Source organism: Numida meleagris, chromosome 3 (assembly GCF_002078875.1).
Source record: "Numida meleagris isolate 19003 breed g44 Domestic line chromosome 3, NumMel1.0, whole genome shotgun sequence".
Lineage (NCBI taxonomy): Eukaryota > Metazoa > Chordata > Aves > Galliformes > Numididae > Numida > Numida meleagris.
The window spans coordinates 55,823,473-55,846,318 of record NC_034411.1 but is presented as its reverse complement, the minus strand read 5'-3'; the positions used below and the strand labels follow the sequence as shown (position 1 = coordinate 55,846,318).

The 22,846-nt window shown below is 41.9% G+C and overlaps 1 protein-coding gene across 6 annotated transcripts in view; it reads right to left on the bottom strand.

The window, feature by feature from the left end:
- Window positions 1-22,846, bottom strand: part of SLC2A12 (solute carrier family 2 member 12) — a 42,357-nt gene that overhangs the window by 15,910 nt on the left and 3,601 nt on the right. For all 6 annotated transcript variants that reach the window (XR_002436426.1, XM_021390003.1, XM_021390004.1 and 3 more), the window contains exon 2: window positions 15,555-16,874. Coding sequence is in view for 5 of the 6 variants with exons in the window: in XM_021390003.1 (XP_021245678.1) it covers window positions 15,555-16,874 (1,320 nt within the window). In the remaining variant the exon portion in view is untranslated. The remainder of the gene's footprint in view (window positions 1-15,554; window positions 16,875-22,846) is intronic.

Sequence of the window (22,846 nt, the reverse complement as noted above, 5' to 3'; positions counted from 1 at the left end):
CGCGGCTTCTCTGCCGCTTTAGCCGCCGGACCGCCCGGGGGCTGGCTCTTGTCGCCGGCGATTTTTTTTTCTTTCCTTCCTCTCTTCTCGTTTTTTTTTTCTTTTGGGCCTGTCCCCCCCCTTGTCACGGACGCAGACCCTTAGACAATACCGTGACACTACCTCGATGGCAAGAAAAAAAAAAAAGACACCACATTTCTGCACCATTCCTGGTTACTAAAATGAAGGTTAAAACAACCAGCTCAGCTTCTCTAGCTCATAAACAAAATGCATTGGCTCAAAGTTGCTCTGTGGAGAAGTCATAGGCTAGCAACCAGCACAACAGCAGAGAGGTACATGTAGACAAACTGTGTCTTCAGGCCCTTGGATGTCTCAGGTTGGTCCTTTATTACATGGTTTCTGCAAGATAACAGATGGACACACACATTGGGCAGTCTTTATGTTATATTATGAAACCTGACCCTCAGTGGCCAAGCATGTATCACGCTGCGTTGTCCCTTTGGATGCTTCCAGGGTTCCTGTGTGACTGAGGTAGTGAGGGTATGAAAGGAAAAATGCTTGTGGAAGGGACCGTAAAGGACCAACTGAAAGGGAAAGAAACCTGAGCCTTGACTCAACAGAGCAGATTCCAGCAATCTCAGATTTAGATCTCTTTGTACCACAGATTCAAATTCAGTAATAATTTTTGGAGCCAAGCAAGATTTATTTAGTTAGTTAGTTTTATGGAGAATTACAGAGATCTTCCCTCCCACTCTGGGATACACCTGGCACAGTGGTGATGTTAGCCCAGGAGCAGGAGCAGGAATCAAGACCACAATGCGTAAGAGCCTGCTGCTGTTACAGAGGCACATGGGCATCATACAGTGAAAGCTGTAGAGAGACTTCTATCTTGCTTACTTAATTTACAGCAAATTCAATACACTCTGCTGAGAAAGCAAACTTTCATCTAGATAAATGGTTTAGTCAAGTTCTGTGTAGTGTCTACCAATAATGGCGGCGAGTGAAAAGAAACCTGGCGTCTGAAGCAGGTATTCTTCATTGTCAGGCCAGCTAGTCTGGCTCCTGAGCAAAGTCAAGCCTTAGCAGTACATGAGAACCTTGTTGCTGTGTTTTGCCCCCCTTCAGCTTCAGGGCTGCTGAAGCACAGATCGTTAGCCACAGTGATATAGCACATCACTGCAGGAAGGGCCAGCCACAAAGCAACACAGAGAGCAAGCAGGATACAAATACACTGTTTCTAGCAGTAGGTAACCATCCTGTGGGCTTCATCACCATAGGATATAATTACAGCCAGAAGCTGATTAACACTGGAGAAATTATTATATACCAAGACTGGCAAAATGAATATTCATAGTGCAGGGTTAAAATAGACTCCGAAAGAATTCAAATTTGTTTTCTGCATGGGACAAACCAATCTCCATATGATAGGGTTAGGAATAAACTTTTTCCCTGGGTATTTTGCTCTATTTTTCCTCATTCATGGGCTTTCTTGCATTCAAGCCCTTGGCAGTGCCTGCCTGCAGAGGCCCTGAAGAAGATGGACCAAGTTCCATTTCTGATAACGGGGCAAGCCCTGAGCTGGGTGAGCATGAGGGGCTGCATGTACCACAGCCAAATCCTGTGAGGCTACAGCAGCTCCAATGCCATGCATTTTTGCAAAGACAGGCTGGCCCTTTCTGTCTTAATGTGATTCACCTATGGGGCTGATCATCTCCAGGGTGTTTTCCTGTTAAGAAACCAAAATTCTTTAGCATTTTCATCAGCTAGAGTAGTGTTTAGCAGTTATTATTTCAAACACCTATATAGTTCAGGCAGGCATACCAGACCTGTTCTTCATGTCTGCTAATGGTAGCTGCTTCCTCTGGCATGCCTCTGACCTCCGCTTCACTGGCTAGGAGTGGAGAGGTTTATTTCCCCAGGAGAAATAGCATTTGTAGAAATCTGACACTTATTACATTCTGTTTATCCCCTTCCCCAAGCTGAGACCATGATAACAATCGATTCTTTCCTTTTAGCACTTCTCTGGGATTGTTTTTACTATTTGTATTGCTGCCAAAAAGCAGCAGCTGCTGTAGGTACAGAGGGATGTGTCTTTCTCCTGAGGAGCCAGGAACTAGGCTCTGCTCCCATTCACAATGGCTGCTGCTGCCTTGTGCACACAGCCCTCAGAAATTTAACCTGCATGCTCCCAAATCTCTGCAGAGAGAACTGGCTGCTGTGCCTCCACCAACCCAAGCAGCTGCATTGCACAGGGGAAAACAGCCCTTGCTTGAAACCAGGGCCCAAATAATGTCCCCTCCCACCACCGTCACCACCACCTCTATGTTTGCTAGGGAATCCAACATTACTGCAGAAAGACACTGCAGTAGGAACCACACTGCACAGGCACAACAGTTTTCAGTGACTGCTTTGGCAGCCACAGCTGCTGTTGGTGGAATAGATGGGGAAAGAGCTGGTGCTTTCCAGTTCAGGTGGGGTAAGAAATGAGGCTCAGAGCCCAGCAGGAGTCTCTATGCAAGAGGATTTGTTCATGCAAAGGCTGCAGTTAGCAGTCACCTCACTGACCTGTGGGGAGATTGTACAATCAAGTGATCTCTTCTGACAAAATCTGGATAAGAAAAACCACCCGCTGCATATGTGGATGTGGTTAATTCAAAGAAAACATTGGTCTGCATTAGAAGGCTTTTAACTGTTCCATTATCACAGAAATTCCACACGCTGAAGTTGCTTCCCCAGATGGGAAGAGCAGAGGATGCAGGTACAACAACTACCACTTGACTAGGACTGGGACATTCATTTCTATACAAAGTCCAAGAGACTGTAAAGGAATAATAATAATAATAGTGATGGTGATGGAAGATTTCAGCTACTCCCATTCAGTCTGTATAAACTGCAAGATGAGTTACATTGCTGGGCCTACGTTTTATATGGTATAGATTATGGTTCCTTTCAGCAATTTGCCTGATAATTAATGAGAGAATAAAAATGTGTCATGCTTCAAAGCTGAGCAGTTGTTCAAGGTGTAACTGTCACAAAGGTGCTCTGTTTTATTGGCTGTAACATTTCAAAATCAAAATTACTGTAGAAATGAAAAGAGCCTATTAAAATATTTTGTTTCGAAAGGAGAATAATATTAGAATAAGCGTGATTTCTGTAAGGAAGCGGTGAGTGCTTTAGTGGTGGTATGGAGAATGTTCGTTAACTGATTAGAGGCTTAATATATGGATACAACAAAATAAAATTAAAAGAAATAGCTCGGCAAAGTAAAACAACTGAGTGAAGAAAGCTGTCAGAAATACAGTAGCACCTCCCATAAATGTCGTGCCCCTAATTCAGACGTGCTGTACGCAGATTTGGTCAGCCCAGAGATATATGTGCCACCTAGAAAGTTGTGGAATTGGCCCTGAACAGGGCAATTAGGCAGATGAGGACTCCAGCTTAGAAAAGGTACAGCGGAGGGAAATGGACCTGAAGCTTATAACATTGTGAATGTGAACAGGAGAGAGGTTTACACTGCTTTTTAGAAGACACAAACCAGGAAAAGTGGAGTAAAGTCAGTAGGGACAGCTATTAGGGGAGACAGGAGGATGTGTTTCTCCAGGCGATGCTTATTTTAACTGCCGAGCTGACTTGCACAGGATGCTTCGTATGTGAAAAATATTATTGAGTTAAAATGATGAAATGCTGGATATTAAAACAATATTTCTCTATACATGTGGAAAAGGACCCATCAGGACTATCTAACAACAGTAGAAATAAATCTCCAGCATTGTTCTTGAAGCCCCAGAACTAGCCAGAAGAACAAGTTGTGCATGTTGCATATGCCTTCCCTTTATGTATGTTCCCTCAGCACCTGCTACTGGCTGTAGTTGGAGATGGGTAACAGTTTGAGAGGCCCTTTAGTCTGACCCAGTGTGGACAATATAATGAGCTTTACAATAGAGCCATAAGTAAAGAGGTGCCTCAGAATCCTTGTGTAATTTCTTCCTTATTCTGTCTATGCAGTAAGTAAAAAATAATTTAAAAAATCTCAGAGAAGCAGAAAGATCTGAGAACATCTAAGCAATGCTGTGAGGTTGAGTGTACTCAACGTTCAAGGTACATGAATGAAAAATGTCCTTGTTTTGACCTCATTCCTGCCAGGAGGCAGAAGCAAATTGGAAACTGCTCAGCAGCTCTCATTAATTGAATATTAGATCAATTGCTATTCATTTTCTGCTTAGCATTTTTTCCTTTCCTGTACCTGTATTGTGTGAGATCGAGTTCTGTGCGGTGAAATTGAGGAGCAGCTGTTGGAATTGCTGAAAGAATTCAAGTTGCTGAGGTACAAACTCTGGAAAGAGATTAAGTGGGTTTACAGCTTAGGAGGGAAGTAGGCAGAAGTACATAAGGCTCTGGAAGGAGAGGAGTGTAGCAACCAGAGGTCCAAGGGAAGAGGAGGATGGGATTATCCCACCAGCAAGGCAGGCAGACCCTCTAAGAACATGTAACAAATTAACAAAATTAAGCAAGAATGCAAGCAAACAACTGTGGAGCTGCCATGAGAAGAAGGAATTCAAATGACACGGCTTCTCTAAGACTCCACCTTTTTCCAGGCTCACAACCCTCCCTGAGATTTTCATGTACCTGGTTTCTGGACTGAAACTCTGCCCGTGTTTTTTTTCCCAAAGACCAATGCAGACAGACACATTTAATGAAAGCTATTTGTCTCTGTGGCACTGCCCCATAACATGAGACTGAAGGGGCTGCTCAAAATTAATAGATGGCAAATACAGAGTAAATGCAAGGCTGTATTCCTCAGAGAGAGGGTGAGCAGCCAGGAGAGTGCCTTCCACCTCTGTGTGCACATGGAAAGGAGCTGAATGGTTCTATTACTGAGAGACAGGGGAGCCAGGAGAAGCTTCAGCTGATATCATGGCTCTGGCTGGACCCCGTCTCCTCTGCTGAAGATGACATGTACCTCCTTCTATGGCTTTTGAGGTGCTGGAAAGTTGAACTATTGCTTCTCTCCAAGCAACTTTACAACTGCTGGTTGCAAGAGGCCTAACACATCTGATGATACAAAAGGAACCAGTGTGGTGTGTCAGAGCTTAGATTCTTTATCGTTTCTTCTGGTATAGCACAGTTCTATTTCTAATGGTTAACCCTTTAGGTTCACTCAAGTATCATACATTAATACAAGTGGGACTTTGTCTGTGAGGATGTAGTAGAGTACATAAAAATAAGCACAGTTCAAACTATTTGCATCACTAATAGACAACAGAACAGGCGTCACAGTGTTAGAGGGATGTCACCCTTCACTCTTGCCTCATCCAGTTCATGTTCAAACTGCAGGAAGGTTTTGGGGAAGGGACTGTGAGACCAATGCACTGGCTCCTTCTCCTACAGCCTGGGCCATTGGAGGAGGAGGGCAGCAAGATGTGCATCACCTCTGATTTTCTCCTAGCATCTTTCTCCAATAAACTGTTTATCACCATTGTGACCCTGCATTTAAGCTTGCATTTCAACACATATTTTTATTTACTATTGCAATTTTAATCTCTGCGAACTTGAAAAAATACATATTGCCTGGCATGAGTTTTCCTGTTTCATGCTAGCAGTTCAATATTTTCTTAGGTCTGTTTTCAGCGATACTCAATTACTGTCCATCTGCTTGCAGTTTCAAAGGTGCCAAAAACAAGAAGAGTTTTCTTGTATCAGTGATTCCTACCCAAATGATTTCTAATCAAGAACTGAGAGGTGTATAAGGATTTAAGAGTGATAGAATTGTCTCAGTTAATGTGATTTGGGGCCCATCTTGCCCAATAACAGTGTATCAGAAGAATGCATCATAGCTTCAGTGTAGACAGGTATATTATTATCTACACCTCTTTTCAGGTCCCCTAATAGAAGCAGATTTAAGATGGCATACAAGATGACAATTCTGTTTGCAAATAGATTTCACAGCCAGTGTCTCTTTCTCTCATCCTTTGTTGTGTAGACACTTGTACTTACCCATCAAGACAGAATAGCTTGAAGAGCAAGCAGAAAGGAAAAAAGTGAGAGAAAAACATGAAAACAATCTTGCAAGAGATAACATGCTTGACAATAATAAATCACATACAGTCATTCAAAATGGCCTTTTAATTAAAAACTGAAATGTGTATTCCTGTTTGTAGGTGTTTATTTGTTCAGAATATTGAATCCAGGATAATCCTCTAAGGCATTTGCAGAGGAATGACTGTAGAAGCCAGAGGCCCTAATCCACAAGGAAATTGTGCATGAATTAGTTCATATTTTCACATATTTAACTTCTGAAAAGTATGGAGGGGAGAAATTACCCAGATGGGTGGGGTAAATGAACCTGTTTTTCTAGTATCTGAGGACCTGTGTTGGGCCTTGGGAAGTGCACAACAGAAAAGTGCCGATAGGACATAACAACTGGGGAAATTTAAGCTTTTGTTGTAGCAAAACAGAGATTTGTGTCCACACTTCAGAAAGCTCCCAATGGAAGTGGTAAGAAGCCTTCTAAAACAGACACTTATTTACTGAGAGAACCACGCTGGTCTATTTTTTCAGTCCCTCACTGTTCACTGCTGCTCATGCTTTGCTTTGGTTTGTGCCAGAGGGAGGCAGCAAGGAGGAATTTTCAGGACTCTGGGTTCACCCATCACAAGACACCTTTCAGTGCTCCTTCACTCGTAAGAGCAGATTTTCAAAGGAAACAGAAACTGGATGCCTTCTTTTGCTCCCCTTCCTTTTGAGGAAATCTTCCCTGTTTTCCTCCCAGAACTCAGTGAGATCCAGGAACTCAGATGCCTAAGTGAAAAACTATCCCCTAACTCCACGCAATGCCTTACCCACCAGGCCATCCTCGGCACTTTGTCTGCTAGTCTACACCTTCCTCAGCCCTGCCTGTAAGTTATGTGGTTGCCCTTTCTTACTTTTCTGGTATATATTTTTTCATACGCATGCTTTAGTTTGATGGTCTCTACAAGTGAAATAAAATATTGTATTCACACTCAAAATCCTTCTTACAGTTCTAGTTTTTTCACAAAGCTGGCCCAGGATCAAGTTGCCTCTAAAAAATTCCTCCCATCCCCCTCTCCCCATTGAAACTGGATATTATGAAGCTTGACATATGCCCTATGAACATATTCACAGATCTCATTGTCACAGTGATCTTCCCTGCAAGAACATGCTCAAGGAAAACTAATGTAAAACCTTTCATTATCATTTATATGATTATCAAAGGCCACTATTATTTACTGAATGCTTAGATGTAATACTCGGCCTTCAACGTAAGAATGGCAAATATGGCTGATAATAGGCAGCCTTGATGAGCATAGGAAAACTCCTACATGACAGTATGCTAGCTTCACTTAACAGTGCACCACTTAGCTGAAGATAACATCCCAGTGGAACAAACAGGAATTGTTAGGTTCAGTTACTTCTTAGCATCCCAGCCATATTCACTATGCAGATTTTTTAAAGTGGGTCTTCTAGAGATAAAGCACTTATTTTGGTCAGCAGCTAATGACTAACCTGAATTGAACAGGTACTTCTTTGGCATGGATAATTTTAAGCACAACAGCCATTCCTCTTAAGCCAACACCTCCTTGGTGCTGACAGGTTTATTAACATAAAACCATTAGCAGAGACATATCTATGTAATTCAGTGCACCGAGATCAGAATATTGACTCTGATCACTGTTTAAATCCAGCATAGTATGTCCAAAGGTATGTAGCCATCTATCTTTTCTAGACAGTTCTCTTAAGGCCAGATTTTGTGCTCAGCAAGTGCAAATAGAAGCACCGCCACTGAAGAGGCATAAGAATATGCCGTGCTGGAGCATGGTGTTGTCACTCATTCTGAAAATTCTGTCTTTCAGAATGCATAACCCTTGGTTTGATCTTCTAAAAGACATTCCCTCATTCATGTTCTTGAAACTACAATAACGAACAGAACAAAGTCAGTGAAACAGAACACCAAAACCAGTGAAAATGACTTCCCAGGTTTCAATTGTGCACCTCAGTGTACAGCCAAAGTTCAGTGTCATTTGAAATTCGATAATTCAACGTCCAGCTATGCAAAACTATCTTAAGCTGGCATGTGCTTCGCTTCTATTAATCAAACCATGAAGACACAAACTGATTTTTCAGTGAAGTGACATGTTAACAAGAGGATGCAGATAAAGCTTGTCCAGGGCAAGGCAATAGGATGAGTGGGCAATTCACAATCCTTCCTTTATTTTGGCATGCTTGTCTTTCTGCTGCAGCTTGGTGCAGACAGTGTGAAATAAATGCCACACAAAGCAGCATTTGAATAACACAAGAATAATGAACCAGATAAATTCTTGAGGTGTCATATTCAAACCACATATATGCATGCATTAAACTACGATTCAGTACAAATGCAGAGTGCTGGGAATCTGGTCTTAAAATAAAGAATCCAAAACTATTTTTTAATTAAGTAAAATAAGGCTTTCTATACTGATTCACAGTGAAGCATTGCCATTTCCCAGGTTTATTATTCTGGTTCAAATCCAGGAAAGCATTTAAGCATTTGCTTATTTTTGAGCACTTGATTTAATCCCCACTGCTATCTGCTTTTCCAGAGGAAACGACAAAACAATGTGAAACCAATGCTGTTCATTTCTGTGAAATGTAAGGCTGAGCCACAGATGCTCTGCAAAATGTAGAAGCTCAAAAATAAAGCATTGCAAACAAATGTCATGCAAGGCAATGCTGAGCACGAATGCCTGTTAATGTCAAATTTATGTGCACTATAAATTAATACAACATCCACGTGTTTTGTAGAAGCCTGAAATACTGCTCTAACACCAAAGATACTGATGTGAATTCTAGACGGCCCTATCTTTCATCAGTTAGTTTTCCAAATTAGTGCAAGGCCATATGGCTTCCAAAACATAGGGACAACTGACTAAATCCACTGAGAGTTAACATTTTCATTGTGATAACTCTCATTCCCACAAGGTTTTTTAGTTTCTGGTAGGGCATTTAGTCCAGGAGCATTTTGTTACAGAGGAAAAAACAGCCCTATGCAGTCTAGATCATAAACGTGACAGGAGACATGACCTCTGTGGTCAGGTCCCCGGGCTGTTCAGTATCATGTGTGAAACCAGCTGTTCTGGGTTTTCTTAGAAATACATTTAGTGACTGAGGAGAAAGACCGAAAAGGTTTTGCATTTAACCACGCTAATGAATCATGTCTTCACTTAGGTAGCCAATTCATCTAAAAATCACAGAAGCAAAGTCCAGTAGACTAAATTTGTTTCCAGCATGATTCTCAGGACTTCCAGAGAAATGTTTCAGGTCTGGGTTTTGGCTTGTCTAATCCAGTAAAATATATAAAGAAAGACAAACACATACAATTGAATAAGGATAGTGATAGATTGAAAAAGGGACTTATTTCCTTCATTACCTCCATAGATTTCACTTTTCTTGAGAATCCTTGAACTTCCATCATTCTTCCATCTTCCCCGTTGTCCCCGGCATGGGTATAAAACTTTACAATTGCATGATGTCAACAACTCACAACAAAATGTAGACAAAACAGGTGGGTTTCACGTGGGAATGTAATCTCACAGTCTAATATAGCTTCCTGACCAACCTAAAATCCCTCAATAGCCACTTGAGGAAAGGAGGGCTGCTCCAAAGAAGTCAGGGAGCAGAGATCTGAAAGCTCTCCCCACAGATGGAGATAATTTTTTCCTCTGCTGATTATCTGAGGAATCTGGCTCACATATCAGTTAGATGTCCAAGAACGTTGGACATTCCCTTTTAGGAAAAAATTAGCTCAGTTTTAGAGCATTGATTCAAGCTGATATAAATTAAACTCTGATACACTCAACATGGCAACTCTTTCCAGTTTTAAACTAGGAACAGGCATCTGTCAACTCAAGTTAGGGTTTCATCTGTAAAAATTCGTTCTTAAGATTTGTCCTCAACAGGAGTTTGTCTTCACTGATGTCCCCATGTGGGGTTTGTTCTTCACGGGGCTGACAGCCCCACACAGAAAGCTGTGCTGAGATGGTGCATCTCAGCAGGGCTTGCTGAAAAGTGGGGTCACTGCTCACTCTTGGAGGGACATGTGCCAGGGGACATGAAACTGCAGTCTCCCATCTGGGAGGAACTATAACAGTGTAAAACTAGAAACCAAAGGGTATCTTGGTAGCCTGCCATCTTTCCCTGCTCTAGGATCAAATGGGTGCTCAAATATTGGTCCTGTACATCTCATATTTAACTTATTTCACTCTTTAACAGATCTTAATACCAAAGTACTGCTAGTTCTACAAACGCCTACTTACAGGAGCTTTGATGGGGCTATAAAAGCTATGTGGAAAAGCAAGGTTTGTTGTAAGTTCTAAATATTCCCTTTGGCCTCATTATGCATTTATTTGTCCTCTACAAAAATGTAAAAAACACTTCTTTTATATTTTATATCTATATATATGTGGGGTTTTCCTTTGTGCCAAGCCCTGAGACCCAGAAGACATTCTTTCAGATGTAGGCACTGGTCTGCTCTGGGAGCATTACATGTGTGCTATTTGGTCTTTGGTCAGGGCATCCCAACAGCTCTGAGAAGTCTTCCAGAAGAGGATCCTGTGGTGGCCTTCAGGATCAGAGCTCTGGGAGTTCAGCCCTGGGTGCTGGAGAGCTGCGCAAGGCTTACCACTGCTCAGGGATATGTAGTAATAGAACATTTTATGTCCTGGTTGCACAAAGAGATAGATACCTATGGACTTTATACATCTAAATGGTTTTGAGGATGGATCTTCTCGAGAAAATGCCTCTCAGTCCCACTCATAGGTACTTCCACTGATTTGCATTCACATCCTCTGCAGAGCTGATGCAATTTGCACAAACTAATTGTCCTGAAGTTCATTGTCCAACCGCCTAAATAACTAAACAGTTATGCAGGGTCCTGTTCCAAGGACTAGCAGAGGAGGAGAAAAGAGCTCTTGTGAGCAAGACACCAGTGCTGTACACCCAATCCAAATATATGCATTCAACATCTGTCTCTCAGTTGAAGCATTCCCCACTCCACAGCAAAAAAAAACCTGTGAACAGCATTGGGTCTCCCCCTTTGAACTGCATGCAAGGCTCCTGTGTTATGTGTAAGAGATACTTTCCAAGTGCTGTTTTACTCTTACTTTTTATGTGCTAGAACAAATTCTGGCCTTGGAAACAGGTACCATTTTGGTGCAGACTCAGTTAACGTTACATGCTCCTCAGCCCAGGACTTGCTGAATCCCTTCTGGTTTTTGCAGGATGAAGAGGATTAGCTCCAGGGCACACTGCATTTCTGTATTAATGTGCATGGTGCTACAATCTCTCTTTCACCTACTTATAGGTGAGATCACCCAGTGCAGAGACATGGGCTTATGCTGTCAAAGATCTCTGTGGATATATGAGAAAATGTGGAGGCAAGTTGTCCACTCACACATGATATTTAGCTTTTGATCCTAAATGTTGCAAAAGGAGTAGATGAGAGCAGAGGATTATATCTTTGGTAAAGGAGTGTCATCCAGCACACAAACCTGTATAATGTTTGTTGGGTCAGTGAGGGAAGCAGCAGGGTTCTGGCCACTCATTCTGTTTCAGAAAGGGTAAAGGTGCTCTACAGTTGTTAAGAATGAAAATTCTCTTGCATATGCTCCATCCAACGCCAAGAGTCCCACATTTATGGCTTTTTTGGAAACTAAGTTTGCTACTCCAGGAGTTTGACTTTCCTTATTCCTGCAATTATTCCAGTTTAATCTGTGCTATTTGTGGGCCTGGCCCTGACTAGAAGTTCTTTATATTTCCTTTGTGTTAAAATCATTTCCAGGGTCAGACCTAGCTTTTAGCTTCAGTGACAAATGGGTGATCTACCTCTGCACTGCACTCATCTCATTTGCCAGCACCAACAGCTTCCTGTGCAAGGCATGGCAAGGGTACTTCTTTGAGGCTCAGACTTCCAGTGGTGCCAACAGCCTGCCTCTCTGCAGACAGCCATGGAATGCAATGCAGAGACAGACCTTCATGTTCCTAACTTTTCATGTAGACTGAGATTTCTCTGTAAGTCTCTGTAAGACTCTGTAGTCTCTGTAAGTATCTTCCATCTTCATATGACCTTTCTGATGTACAGAAAAAGGCAGCTAAGGACAAGGCTAGATGGCAAATAAGATCCCTTTGCTAGTAACTGCCTGGAAATGCCTCTGCAAACATCCCTGGAGAGATGGCATGTGCTGCTCTGCAACATGATGCAACACTGATTTGTTGCACCTACAAAACATCCTTATGATGGTGTGAAATTGAGTGTGAACAAACAGTAGATCCCATTTCATCAAGCATAATGAATCCAAAACAGAGCAGCAGAAATTCTCCTTTCATCTTGCCTAACAGTTAGCAATACAAACACAGAACACCGCAGAAACAAAAAAGTGATTACGCAGATGCTCACTAATCTGTGAATTCTTTTATAATGCAAAAATGGCTTTTATCTCTCACTGTCTATTTATGAGCACTCATCAGTGTGCTGCCTGAGTGCTTTGATAAATGGCAATAAATACATTTAGTGTATGTTTCATTCATTAAAAATCCATCTACTTCATGTAATTTGGAGATAAATGAGAAATAATGGAAAAATACAGCATTTACAAATGTTTGCTGCGCATATATGGACAGTAACTAGCTCTTTGACTAGAATCCCAGAAAAGGAAGGAAAAAAAAGGAAAAAGTAATTTATAAGAATATGATAGAGTTCAGGTTAGATGATGTCAACGGTTTACGGACGTTAGGCCCGATTCCGTGATGAAGGGGACGGGGGACCCAAGGGCCCACGTCCCGGGAAAAGGAGAAAGGGGGAAAAGGGTAAGGAGATGGTCCTGAGAGCAAAGAACAGCGGCAACAATCTGAGGAGAAACAAACTAATTTACTAAATAAAATATCGGAATGCAAAACAACACACTATAATACAATATAATTACAATTTAAGCTGATAAATCCAACACAGAGAGAGAGAATGTCCCAAAAATCAAGGTAGGCCTTACTCTACTACCGACGATAAGACGGCTGGAGAGCTAGGTGCTGCCAAGACGAGAGATGGCGGAAAAAAGGGACGAGGTCTCGTGATCTGCAAGTTTTTATACTGCGAGCTTTTATCTTTTCCCTCCAGCTGGAAAATGGTAACAGAGGAGCAAAGTACCGTGAGGACTGTAGTAGTCCTTCTCTTCTGAGAACCAGGTATATCCACTACATGATGTTATGATGTGGAATACCAATAACCGAAAATCACAAAACCATGACAGATGATCTGCCCTAAGAGTACCGTTTTCCTAACAGTGCTACCCAGATTCTCCTTTATTCCTGCAGAATGTAGTGCAGCAAGGACAAAAAGTAAAAAGTGGCTGAATTTGTTCCAGAAATGGCCCAGTAGGGTGGAAAGAACGCACAAAGACCTCCCTGTGATTTGTCCAAAAGAGCCTGATGGGATCTGTTGATCACACATCCCCAGTACTGCCACAACTCTAGCCAGCATGTATAGGAGATGTTAACACAGAAAATCCAGAGGTGTGGGTTGGCAGTACTTCTGCCTACAAAGCATCACCCAGCTGTGGCTCAGTGAGCACTGGAAGCAGTGCTACAGCCTTGATGCCTCCTTCCTCTGCAGAACAGGTGATGGCAAACAGTCTGGTCTAGGCCACAAATCAGACTGAGATGAATAACATGAACATGATAAAACTGTCTACTTTATAGAGGCTAAGAGGCCCACTTATTCTTTACACTAAGAAAGGCACACAAAGGATAGGAAATCTAGGCTTTTAAAATACATTCAGGAGTTTGGACTCTAAGCAGCAGATGTTGAAGGCTGCATATGAGATAGAAACCATAGCCTCCTCCCCAACTCAGCCTATGCAACCACAAGAGAATCTTTGCAGATTCCAGCAACTTCTTGATTGTCTTACCATTGCATTTTCTATACATAGCTAGTTTAGAATAAACACTGTACTTTTGTGTGCCTGCATTTGGAAATGCCCGTACCTCTCCTGGACCTTACCTTCACTTCACTTCATTTCACTTCACTTTGCTTTGCTTCACTTCACACAAAAACACCATGGCTTTATCATACATGATTTTATCAAGCTGGAGCTGAGATAGTGCCTGTTCTTCCCCATTTGCTGCTTGAGAGCACTTTCTCAGTAAAGAGAAGGTCAGGGAACAAACAACAGCCTCAAAGGCTTCTCAGATTAGGCTGGCAACACACCTCGGTTTCCATAGCCATCAGGGAAGTGGGCATTGTTATCAAAAGCGTCACACCAGACCAGCCCAAATGACCAGGAGCCCAGTTACAGCCAGTTCAACAGGAAAGTAGCTTACAGCAACAGTCCAAGCCTGAACCTGTATCCCTGACCTGTTGGTCAATAACTCTGTGTTTGAAACACCCAAGAAAAAGCTTGAGTAACATTTCTTCTCAGGGCTGCAGCCCTGGTTTTGAACTTGTGTCACTGAACACAGAATCTAGCCCCCACAGGGTCTGCAAGAGGGGGAACGATGCTACAATAACAAGGCCAAGCTGGCTGCCCTGGCAATGAATGTTTATCTCACTGGGCTCTCCCAGTGAGCAATGTTTAAAGTAAATAAATACTGCAGGGGAGTTGCTGTTACTGTAATTGTTGGGCTTTATTCTTGTGAAAGCGTTCTATCATAATAGTGCAGCAAGAGTACAGTGTGTTTGCAAGTCAGGTTTGAGCCAGAGCACAGGAGCACATGAAGTCAGTTAATAAACAATGAACTCTGTGCATGTGTTTTTTGCAATATGGCTTAAAAAAATCAACCTCTTCAAATACCATAATATGCAAGTGCTTTGGAAAAAAATTGAAACAAAACAGAATGAAGAGATTTAGTTCCTGGTACCTGGGAATGTCAGAAATGTTCTCCTCAGGAGAAGGCTCAAGTGCATAGCAACCCTCTTTCATGTTATTCCATTTGTGCTGTTTCAGCATGGGTAGTAATGATGCTGCTGCTAAAGTTTGCTCACTAACTACGATACTTTGAATTTCTTCACTATACCTGAAGACTGATACACAGTCAGGAGGCTGGATCCTCAGCTGAACTCAGGCACGTCGCCTTTTCATTGATTTGATGGCGCCTTACCATGCAGAGGCCAAGAGCTCTTCATTGTCTTGGATTTTTGCATTAGCAACAACAAATGTCTACATCTCAACCTTCTCAGCATAAAGAAGCATCAGAACGTGAGGAGGAAAGACAGAAAGGAGCCCTGCAACTTTTCTGCATAAGGCTTACACCAGTTCTTAGCTTCACTGAAGGTGAACAGTTAATTCCACTGAATTGAAGGGAGATAAATCCAATAATTTCAGTGGGTGGGAACTCTTTGTAAAAGGTACACTCAGGACTGCCCATAAGGACAGTCTGAAATAATGCCAGTGCATATTAGCAGAAAACACTGCTTTGCCCACATGGGAAACTGGCTGATGGGCATGTCATTGGAGAACTTAATTTACTTTGAAATAAATGATTACAAAGAATCAGAGAAAAGAAACACTTACTTGGTCCAAGACCTATGGAAAATGCAGCAACATAAACAAGCAGGCTGGCCAGCGAGACCCATTTTAGGACAACAGGAACCTCCCCACTCTCTGTGTGAGACCCCACCATGCTTTTGCCTCCTGTTGGGGTAGTCCTGTTCAGTTCTTCTGTCCTGGTGACATCAAGGTTTCTCTGCATGTCGAATAAGAGTCTTTCTGGTAAAGCCATACTAGAAAAGAGGTCCTTGAGACTCCCATTGGTGACACCAGTAAAGTTTCCTGGTGTCTGATAGGTATCCTCTGAAGACTGGCTTCTACAGACATTGGTGAAATTCATATGTATGTTACGGTTCACTAAGCCCATAGTGACCAATGATACTGCCATAACAGAAGAACCAATACACAGGAAAGTTTTACTTCCAACTTTATCCACAAAAACTGTGGCTGGAACTGTGCTGACCACTTTAACCACTCCGACTCCAGTAGAAGCCAAGCTGGCAGCTTCATTGCTCTGAAACCCAACCGACTTCAAAACAGTTGATGCATAAAATAAAATGTTGGGTTGCCCAGTTGTTTGCACAAAAAAGACTAGCGTGAGCCCTACCAGCATTCGGGCCCTCATGTTGTTCTTTGAACGAAACAGGTCCATGAGACTATACTGATGTTCTTCTTTCAGGGAAGACTTGATCACAGTGAGTTCTTTAGTAGCATCCGAAGTTTCCCGTAGCCTCTCCAGTATTTTTCTTGCAGCTTCATCGTTATTTTTCATAACAAGAAAACGAGGACTTGGCGGAAGAAAATACATGGCAATAGCCTGCAAGGCGCCTAATGGAATCACAAGGCCAAACATATACTTCCAGCCATGAGATACGCTGGCAAATGCATAATTTGAAATATAGGCAAAGAGAATGCCTATCACAATCATGAGTTCATTTAATGAAACGAGAAGGCCTCTTCTGTGCTGTGGGGCGATCTCAGCAATATACACGCAAGTTGCGATTGATGATAATGATATGGAAATACCTATGGCAATTCGTCCCACAATAAGTATTCCATATGATTCATGGGGCAGTAAAATCAGACTTCCCAACACAAGTAGAGATGATGCAATAATAATAGCAAATCTCCTTCCAAAACGATCTATCAGGAATCCACCAGTGAGTGATGCAAATAAGGCCCCAAAAAGAAGGGAACTCACAATGATTTCTTGCTCTTTGCAAGAGAGCGCTAATATGCTACTCATTTGAAGAAGAGCTCCAGAGATAAGGCCCAACTCATAACCCATCAGAAGTCCACTTACAGCAGCAATGGCAGAAGATAGTAAAGTAAATGTTCCACAACCTGAAATAAGAGGGAAAAAGAAATTGAAAGTGTGATTTCTGCAACATTCACAACCAGTAGTAAGTTCATAAGATATAAACAGTACTAAACATTTTTTATAACTTTTAGGCAAAACAATTAGGTACAAACAAACCCAGAAGCGGTAGATGTATACAATGCTATATATGTGTGTGTGTGTGTAATTTTTAATTCATGTAATACTCCCTTTAATTTTAATGCTTTTAGGTTTTTGATATCCCAAATCTGAAGTCAATAAGGTTTTGGTTGAGCCCTAAGTAATTAAATCTTCTGCAGAGTATCTTGGCAAAAGGCAATGCTGACAATGCAACCTTTTGACAGGAAAACAATTTTTGCTTTGACACATTCTTAAGATACGGAAAGCAATAATCTTCCAGCCAAATTGTTTCAACCTTGACTTGAATAAGTAATAAAATAATCCCTCGCCACTTATTAATTCCTTTGTTTCACCTGAAGATGCCATGACAACTGCTGGTATCAGTGTTTTTTCTTTGCCATATGAAGGTTGATGCATACAGCCAGGATATTCGAGGGAAACCAATCCCTGAGGTACAAATTTCCAGGCTCTACTGGCTTTGCTCATCATTTTTTTTGGAATATCAGAAACAGATATTTTACATAGTTAGGACAACCACAATGTTAGGAATAAAAAACAGATGGCAAAAACATAAACCAAGTGGAGATTATATGCCTTTGAACCTCCACTTTAAAATAAACTCATTTTATGCAACTACGATTCATTGTTTATTGTTGCAAGATAGATTTCACTGATCATGTTCTACTAACTGTGAAGCCTTTTGCACCCTAGACTTTGAGGAATATTTCAGTTTGTTGTTGTTGGTCTTGTTCATTCTCCCAGCATGATTTTCCCCTCACCATGATGTTGGCTGCAACACAACTAGGAAAAGAGTAAACTGACTTCTGAATTCCTGCTTAGCTGGAGAAATCACACGTGCCTGAGAAGAGGTAGCTTTTGCAGCACAACAGAGTCCACATTTCAGTTAATTCTCCTGCTATATCGTCTAACTGAAAATTATACATGGACTGTTTATTTTTAGCTTATTTTTCTAAGGCATTAAGGTTCTCTGTTCATGCTGACTGCCTGAAGTTCCTTCCCAATAATTTTGAGCACATTGGTGAGAATCAGCCCCATTTGACAGAGGTTATTACATTTCTGAGGAAAATCAGGTGAGTGGAGGAGGAGAGCAGCCCCAGCAGGATGCTTGCACTACTAAAACAAATAATGTCAGAGCACAGGCCCTAACCCTGGAAGGGGGCCATGGATCCTATTAAATTGCTGGCACATTCTCTGGCATAGTTTTGCTCCATGCCACCTTGAACTCTGCTAACAATTCCTGGATGTGGCACAAGGCCACCATCACACCCTGCAGCCAGCCCACAGGAGTCTGAGTTATTTCAGAGCATAGAAGAGTTTAGGTGTCTGAGTATAAGCCATGCCTCCTGGGCCAGGGGATATATGTAAGCCAGTAAAACGTGTTAAAATAGGTACTGCCCATCAATTCTCCTTGCTGGCCACTGGTTTGATTCCTTTGGGGCAGAAGCTCAGAGGCAGCAGCCCCATATCAATGAGCATACCCGGTGCACCTTAGCCTGCTGTGCCCTGTGCTCAGCAGGCTGGCAGGCTGCAGGTAGAATCACTGAATCATAGAATCACCAAAGCTGGAAAAGACCTCCAAGATCATCCAGTCCAACCATCTACCTATCACCAATATTTCCCACTAAACCGTGTCCCTCAGCACAACATCTAAATGCTTCTTGAACACCTCCAGGGACGGTGACTCCACCACCACCCTTGGCAGCCCGTTTCAGCACCTGACCACTCTTTCAGAGAAGAAGTATTTCCTCAGCAGCTTTGTTGCACTTCTCTGGACATGCTCCAGGGCCTCGATGTCTTTCCTGTAGTGAGGGGCACAACACTGAACAGAGTACTCAAGATGTGGCCTCACCAGTGCTGAATACAGAGGGATGATCACTTGTCTTCTCCTACTGGCAACACTATTTCTGATACAAGCCAGCTAGACAAGAGACAGGTGAAAAATGCATGGTTGTGCATGCTCATGAGCATGAAACATAGAATCATAGAGTGAGTTGAGTTGGAAAGGATCTCAAAGTTCATCCAGTTCCAAACTCCCTGCATTGGGCAGGGTTGCCAGTCACTAAATCAGGCACTAGATCAGGCTGCCCAGGGCCCCATCTCAGCCTGACCTTGAACACTTTCAGGGATGGGACATCCACAGCCTCTCTGGGCAATGGGTTATGTACATGAGTTATGTCAAGTTATGAACGCAATAGTCATTTTATTGTTGCAAAACCTAATCTCTCCATTCCTCCCCTCTTCCTTTCCGTTTTTGACTTGCTTGCTGACTATATATATTACTAGCTCTGGAAGACATACCCTTCCAATACATACTGACTGAAAATCAGGGCTGATGACACTACACTGTTGTGTTGAATGAATGAGGTTGGGTATCAGAAGTAAGACTGTTAATTTTTTCACAGTGCTCTGCCCAGGCTATTTCTCAGTGCTGACATCTATACTTGCTTCAATATCCCTGTATTTTACAACATCATCCCATGAAGTGATCATCTAGTCTAACAGGAACCACAAAACATAACACTTTGGACACAATTAAATGACTTCTTATTTTAATTATATCATTCGAGATATTAAGCTTTGATTTTAAAATTGCTAGTGGTTGAAAATCAATGTCTTTAAGTCATACATTGTACCCATGGTTAATTGCTTTAATTTTAAATTATCTGTAATTTATTTCTAGCCCTAATTTCTAAATCTTCAGCTTACAGCCATCAGATCTCATTCTCCATTTGCCTTCACTTAGCTTTGTTCAATAAGTACAAAATTATAGCCTGTCATCAAGTCATCCCACAGATATCTCCTGGATAATCTACTTAGCCTGTGAGTCTTTAAAAGTTTCCCAGTCCCTTAAGCATTCAAATCCTGCTTCACTGAACTCTCTCCAGACTGTCAGCTTCGTTAATAAACTGTGAACAGGACCCAGTGCTTCTGTAGTGGCTGCACAGTGCCAAACAGGAGTCTTCTATTACTGTCCTGCCCAATGCAGATTTCTCTCTGTACCCATCAAAGGATTGTCACAGCAGTGTACAGGAACTCGTCTTCATCTGGTTACTCTCCAGCACAACCCATTTCTTTTTTGACTGAGTTCTTTCCAAGGCACTCAGTGCCTTTCCTTTATACATGGCCTGACCTCTTACATCCTAACTAGGAATGAAAATTACTTTGCATTTGGGTGCATTTTGCTTGCATTTGGTGTTAAAGGACATAGGATGGATTCAAGTTCCCTAACTGTGAGAAATAAACAGCATCTATAGATTTCTTCTGTTACTGCTTGTGAAAAAGTAGGCACTTCTAGATGTTTGAAATAGGTAAGATGCCTATTTCTCTTCACTGACTATAAAAGGAATCTGTGTTGCTTGCTCAGATGCAGATGCCTAAAGTTAGCTGTGAGGAGCCTTGGACATGATATTCACTTGCAGTCAACAGGCCAGGCCATCCAAATTTCCTTAAATCAATGATATATCCCATTTCTTAATCACCCATCACCTTCATCACCCACAAATCCTATTACCTTTCTCCAGGTAACTGAGAAAACTGTTAAGTAACAGGAACAGAAACTGAGTTTAAGGATCTCCAGCAGAAACAAAGCAGCCTGGGCAGTGTCTCCTATTTATGCTTTGAACTCTGTGTTCTGCACAGATTTTAATTATTTAAATGTGCAACTGTCTGTTTGGTATGGTTCCAGATTCTTATTCAAAATGGCAATACCAAGACAAATATCTTCAAGGAGTCTGCCACCAGCACTGTTCTTTACATCCCATGCTGTCCTCTCCTCAACCCCTGGTCCCCCAGAGCAGTACAATGGAGGCAGTAATTTTCTTAATCAGAGAGACTGCACAAGCTGGAGATGGAGCTTGGACACTTAGATGTTGCTAGAGAAGCAATTTAAGTATGACTCAAGGTCATACATACATTTTGCATCCCCAATTAGAGCAGCTTGGTAAATGTCTTCATGTTTGTTTTTCACTGCGTCAGCTGATATCCTTGCTGGTCTGCTGGTGACACATGCCCACAGCAGTATAGAGGTAGCCATGGGCTGTAGCTAAAGCAGACCTCTGAGTGAAAAGAGAGTTCTAATGCATGGATGTCCAACTTTTTGGCTTGCCTGGGCAGCACTGAGTAAAGAGGAACTGTCTTGGGCAGCATGTACATAATTTGCTCCAAAAGTAATGCCTCCTGTATATTTCCATGGAAACTATAACAGATTTAAAGTGCACAGTAACAGTATTTGATAGAGCAAGTTCTCAGCTACAGAACACTATTTTTCTACATAGTCACCACCATTAGCTATGCATTTTCACCAGTGGTCAATAAAAGCCTGCATGCTGCACTCATAAATATCTGCAACAGCAGAGATGACCCACTGTCATCACGGCTGAAATGCACCACCCACCACCTCACTGTGTTCACATCCACTTTTTGGTCTTCATGAATGTTCAGCAAGCATTGATGAACATCAGTGGATGCCATTTTTGCTGCATGGGGGAATTCAATGACACACCTTCGCTTCATGCGTGCTTCCATGTCAGACATCATTTTGTCAGACTGCCCCTCTGCTGCAATCTGTCACACAGCAACAAAACATAATGGAATGTTGGTGGGAAGGTTCATCTTCCACTGCCATACCACCAACATCCACTTCTGATGTCATGGGCCAACATAATAAAATAGGAGGCATTACTTTCAGAGCAGCTCTTGTAAAATATAGATTACTGTTAATATATAAGTAATAAAACAGTTTAATTTTTAATATTTTTCTTCAAATGTTAAAAAAAGAGAGGAACAAAAACACAGAACTAATGGAAGCTAATGCATCACTCTGGTTCAATGGTTACAATTCTTAGTGAGTTCTCAGGGTGCACGTCAGAGAATTTTGATGAAATTTTATTCTTCCTATACTTCATCCTCGACAATTGTTCACAAATGTGTGTGCTGCCAAAAAGTGATGGCATGAATAAGGTGTGGAGTATCTTTTGTGAAGCAAAAGATATTTGTCACTGCTAAGAGAGGTCTTATGAAAGTCTGGTAAAGAGACATAACCAGACTTTTGAGTTGAATATCTGATTGCAGCTTCATACATTCCACTTGAAAATTTGCAGGTCATGTATTTATATCAACTGAAAATGGTGTCACAAACAAAAATTGGCGATTTTTTTTTTTTTGTTGCAATCTTGAAGCCTATTCTCAAACTCCTTTATTTAAACAGAAAGCACGGATACTGTTCAGAGCCCTGTGTTTAGCCAGTGTATCAAAATGCTACAGTTACTTGCCATCACTTGTGTCAACAGTGCAGCACCGCCCTCCTTGTGTCCTGGTTTAAGTTGACGCAGCATTACTAATGCACCCACGGTTTGTTGCAGAGCGATGGGTTGTGGAAGAGCCGCTGCCTCTACATTGCAGGGCAGGGACTGCTTTGCATTGCAAGCTGAGCCGGGCCGCATGCGGGCCGCAAGATGGACATGCTTGTTCTAATATAATACTGAGGGAGACAAAATATCTATTGTAATGGTGGTAGCAAACTGAGCAGTTAATTTGTCACTTCCAGGCATTACTCTGCTGAGAAACATCCTTACACCACTAGGAGGTTTTGCTCCTGGGACTTGCCTGCTCAGAACTGCCTGCTGAGTCAACATCCGAAAACTCTGCTTGGTTTCCCTTCATGGTCTTCCTCCAGACAAAGTTCCCGTTGACTTCAGGATATGTTTTGCTTTAACATTTCAAGATAGAGCATGTTGCAGAAGTTGTACTCACAGTCCTTTAGGTGTCATTTTTGATGTTGCTAGCAGTTATGGGCATTCCTTTTCTCTTCCTTCCTTCCTTCCTTCCTTCCTTCCTT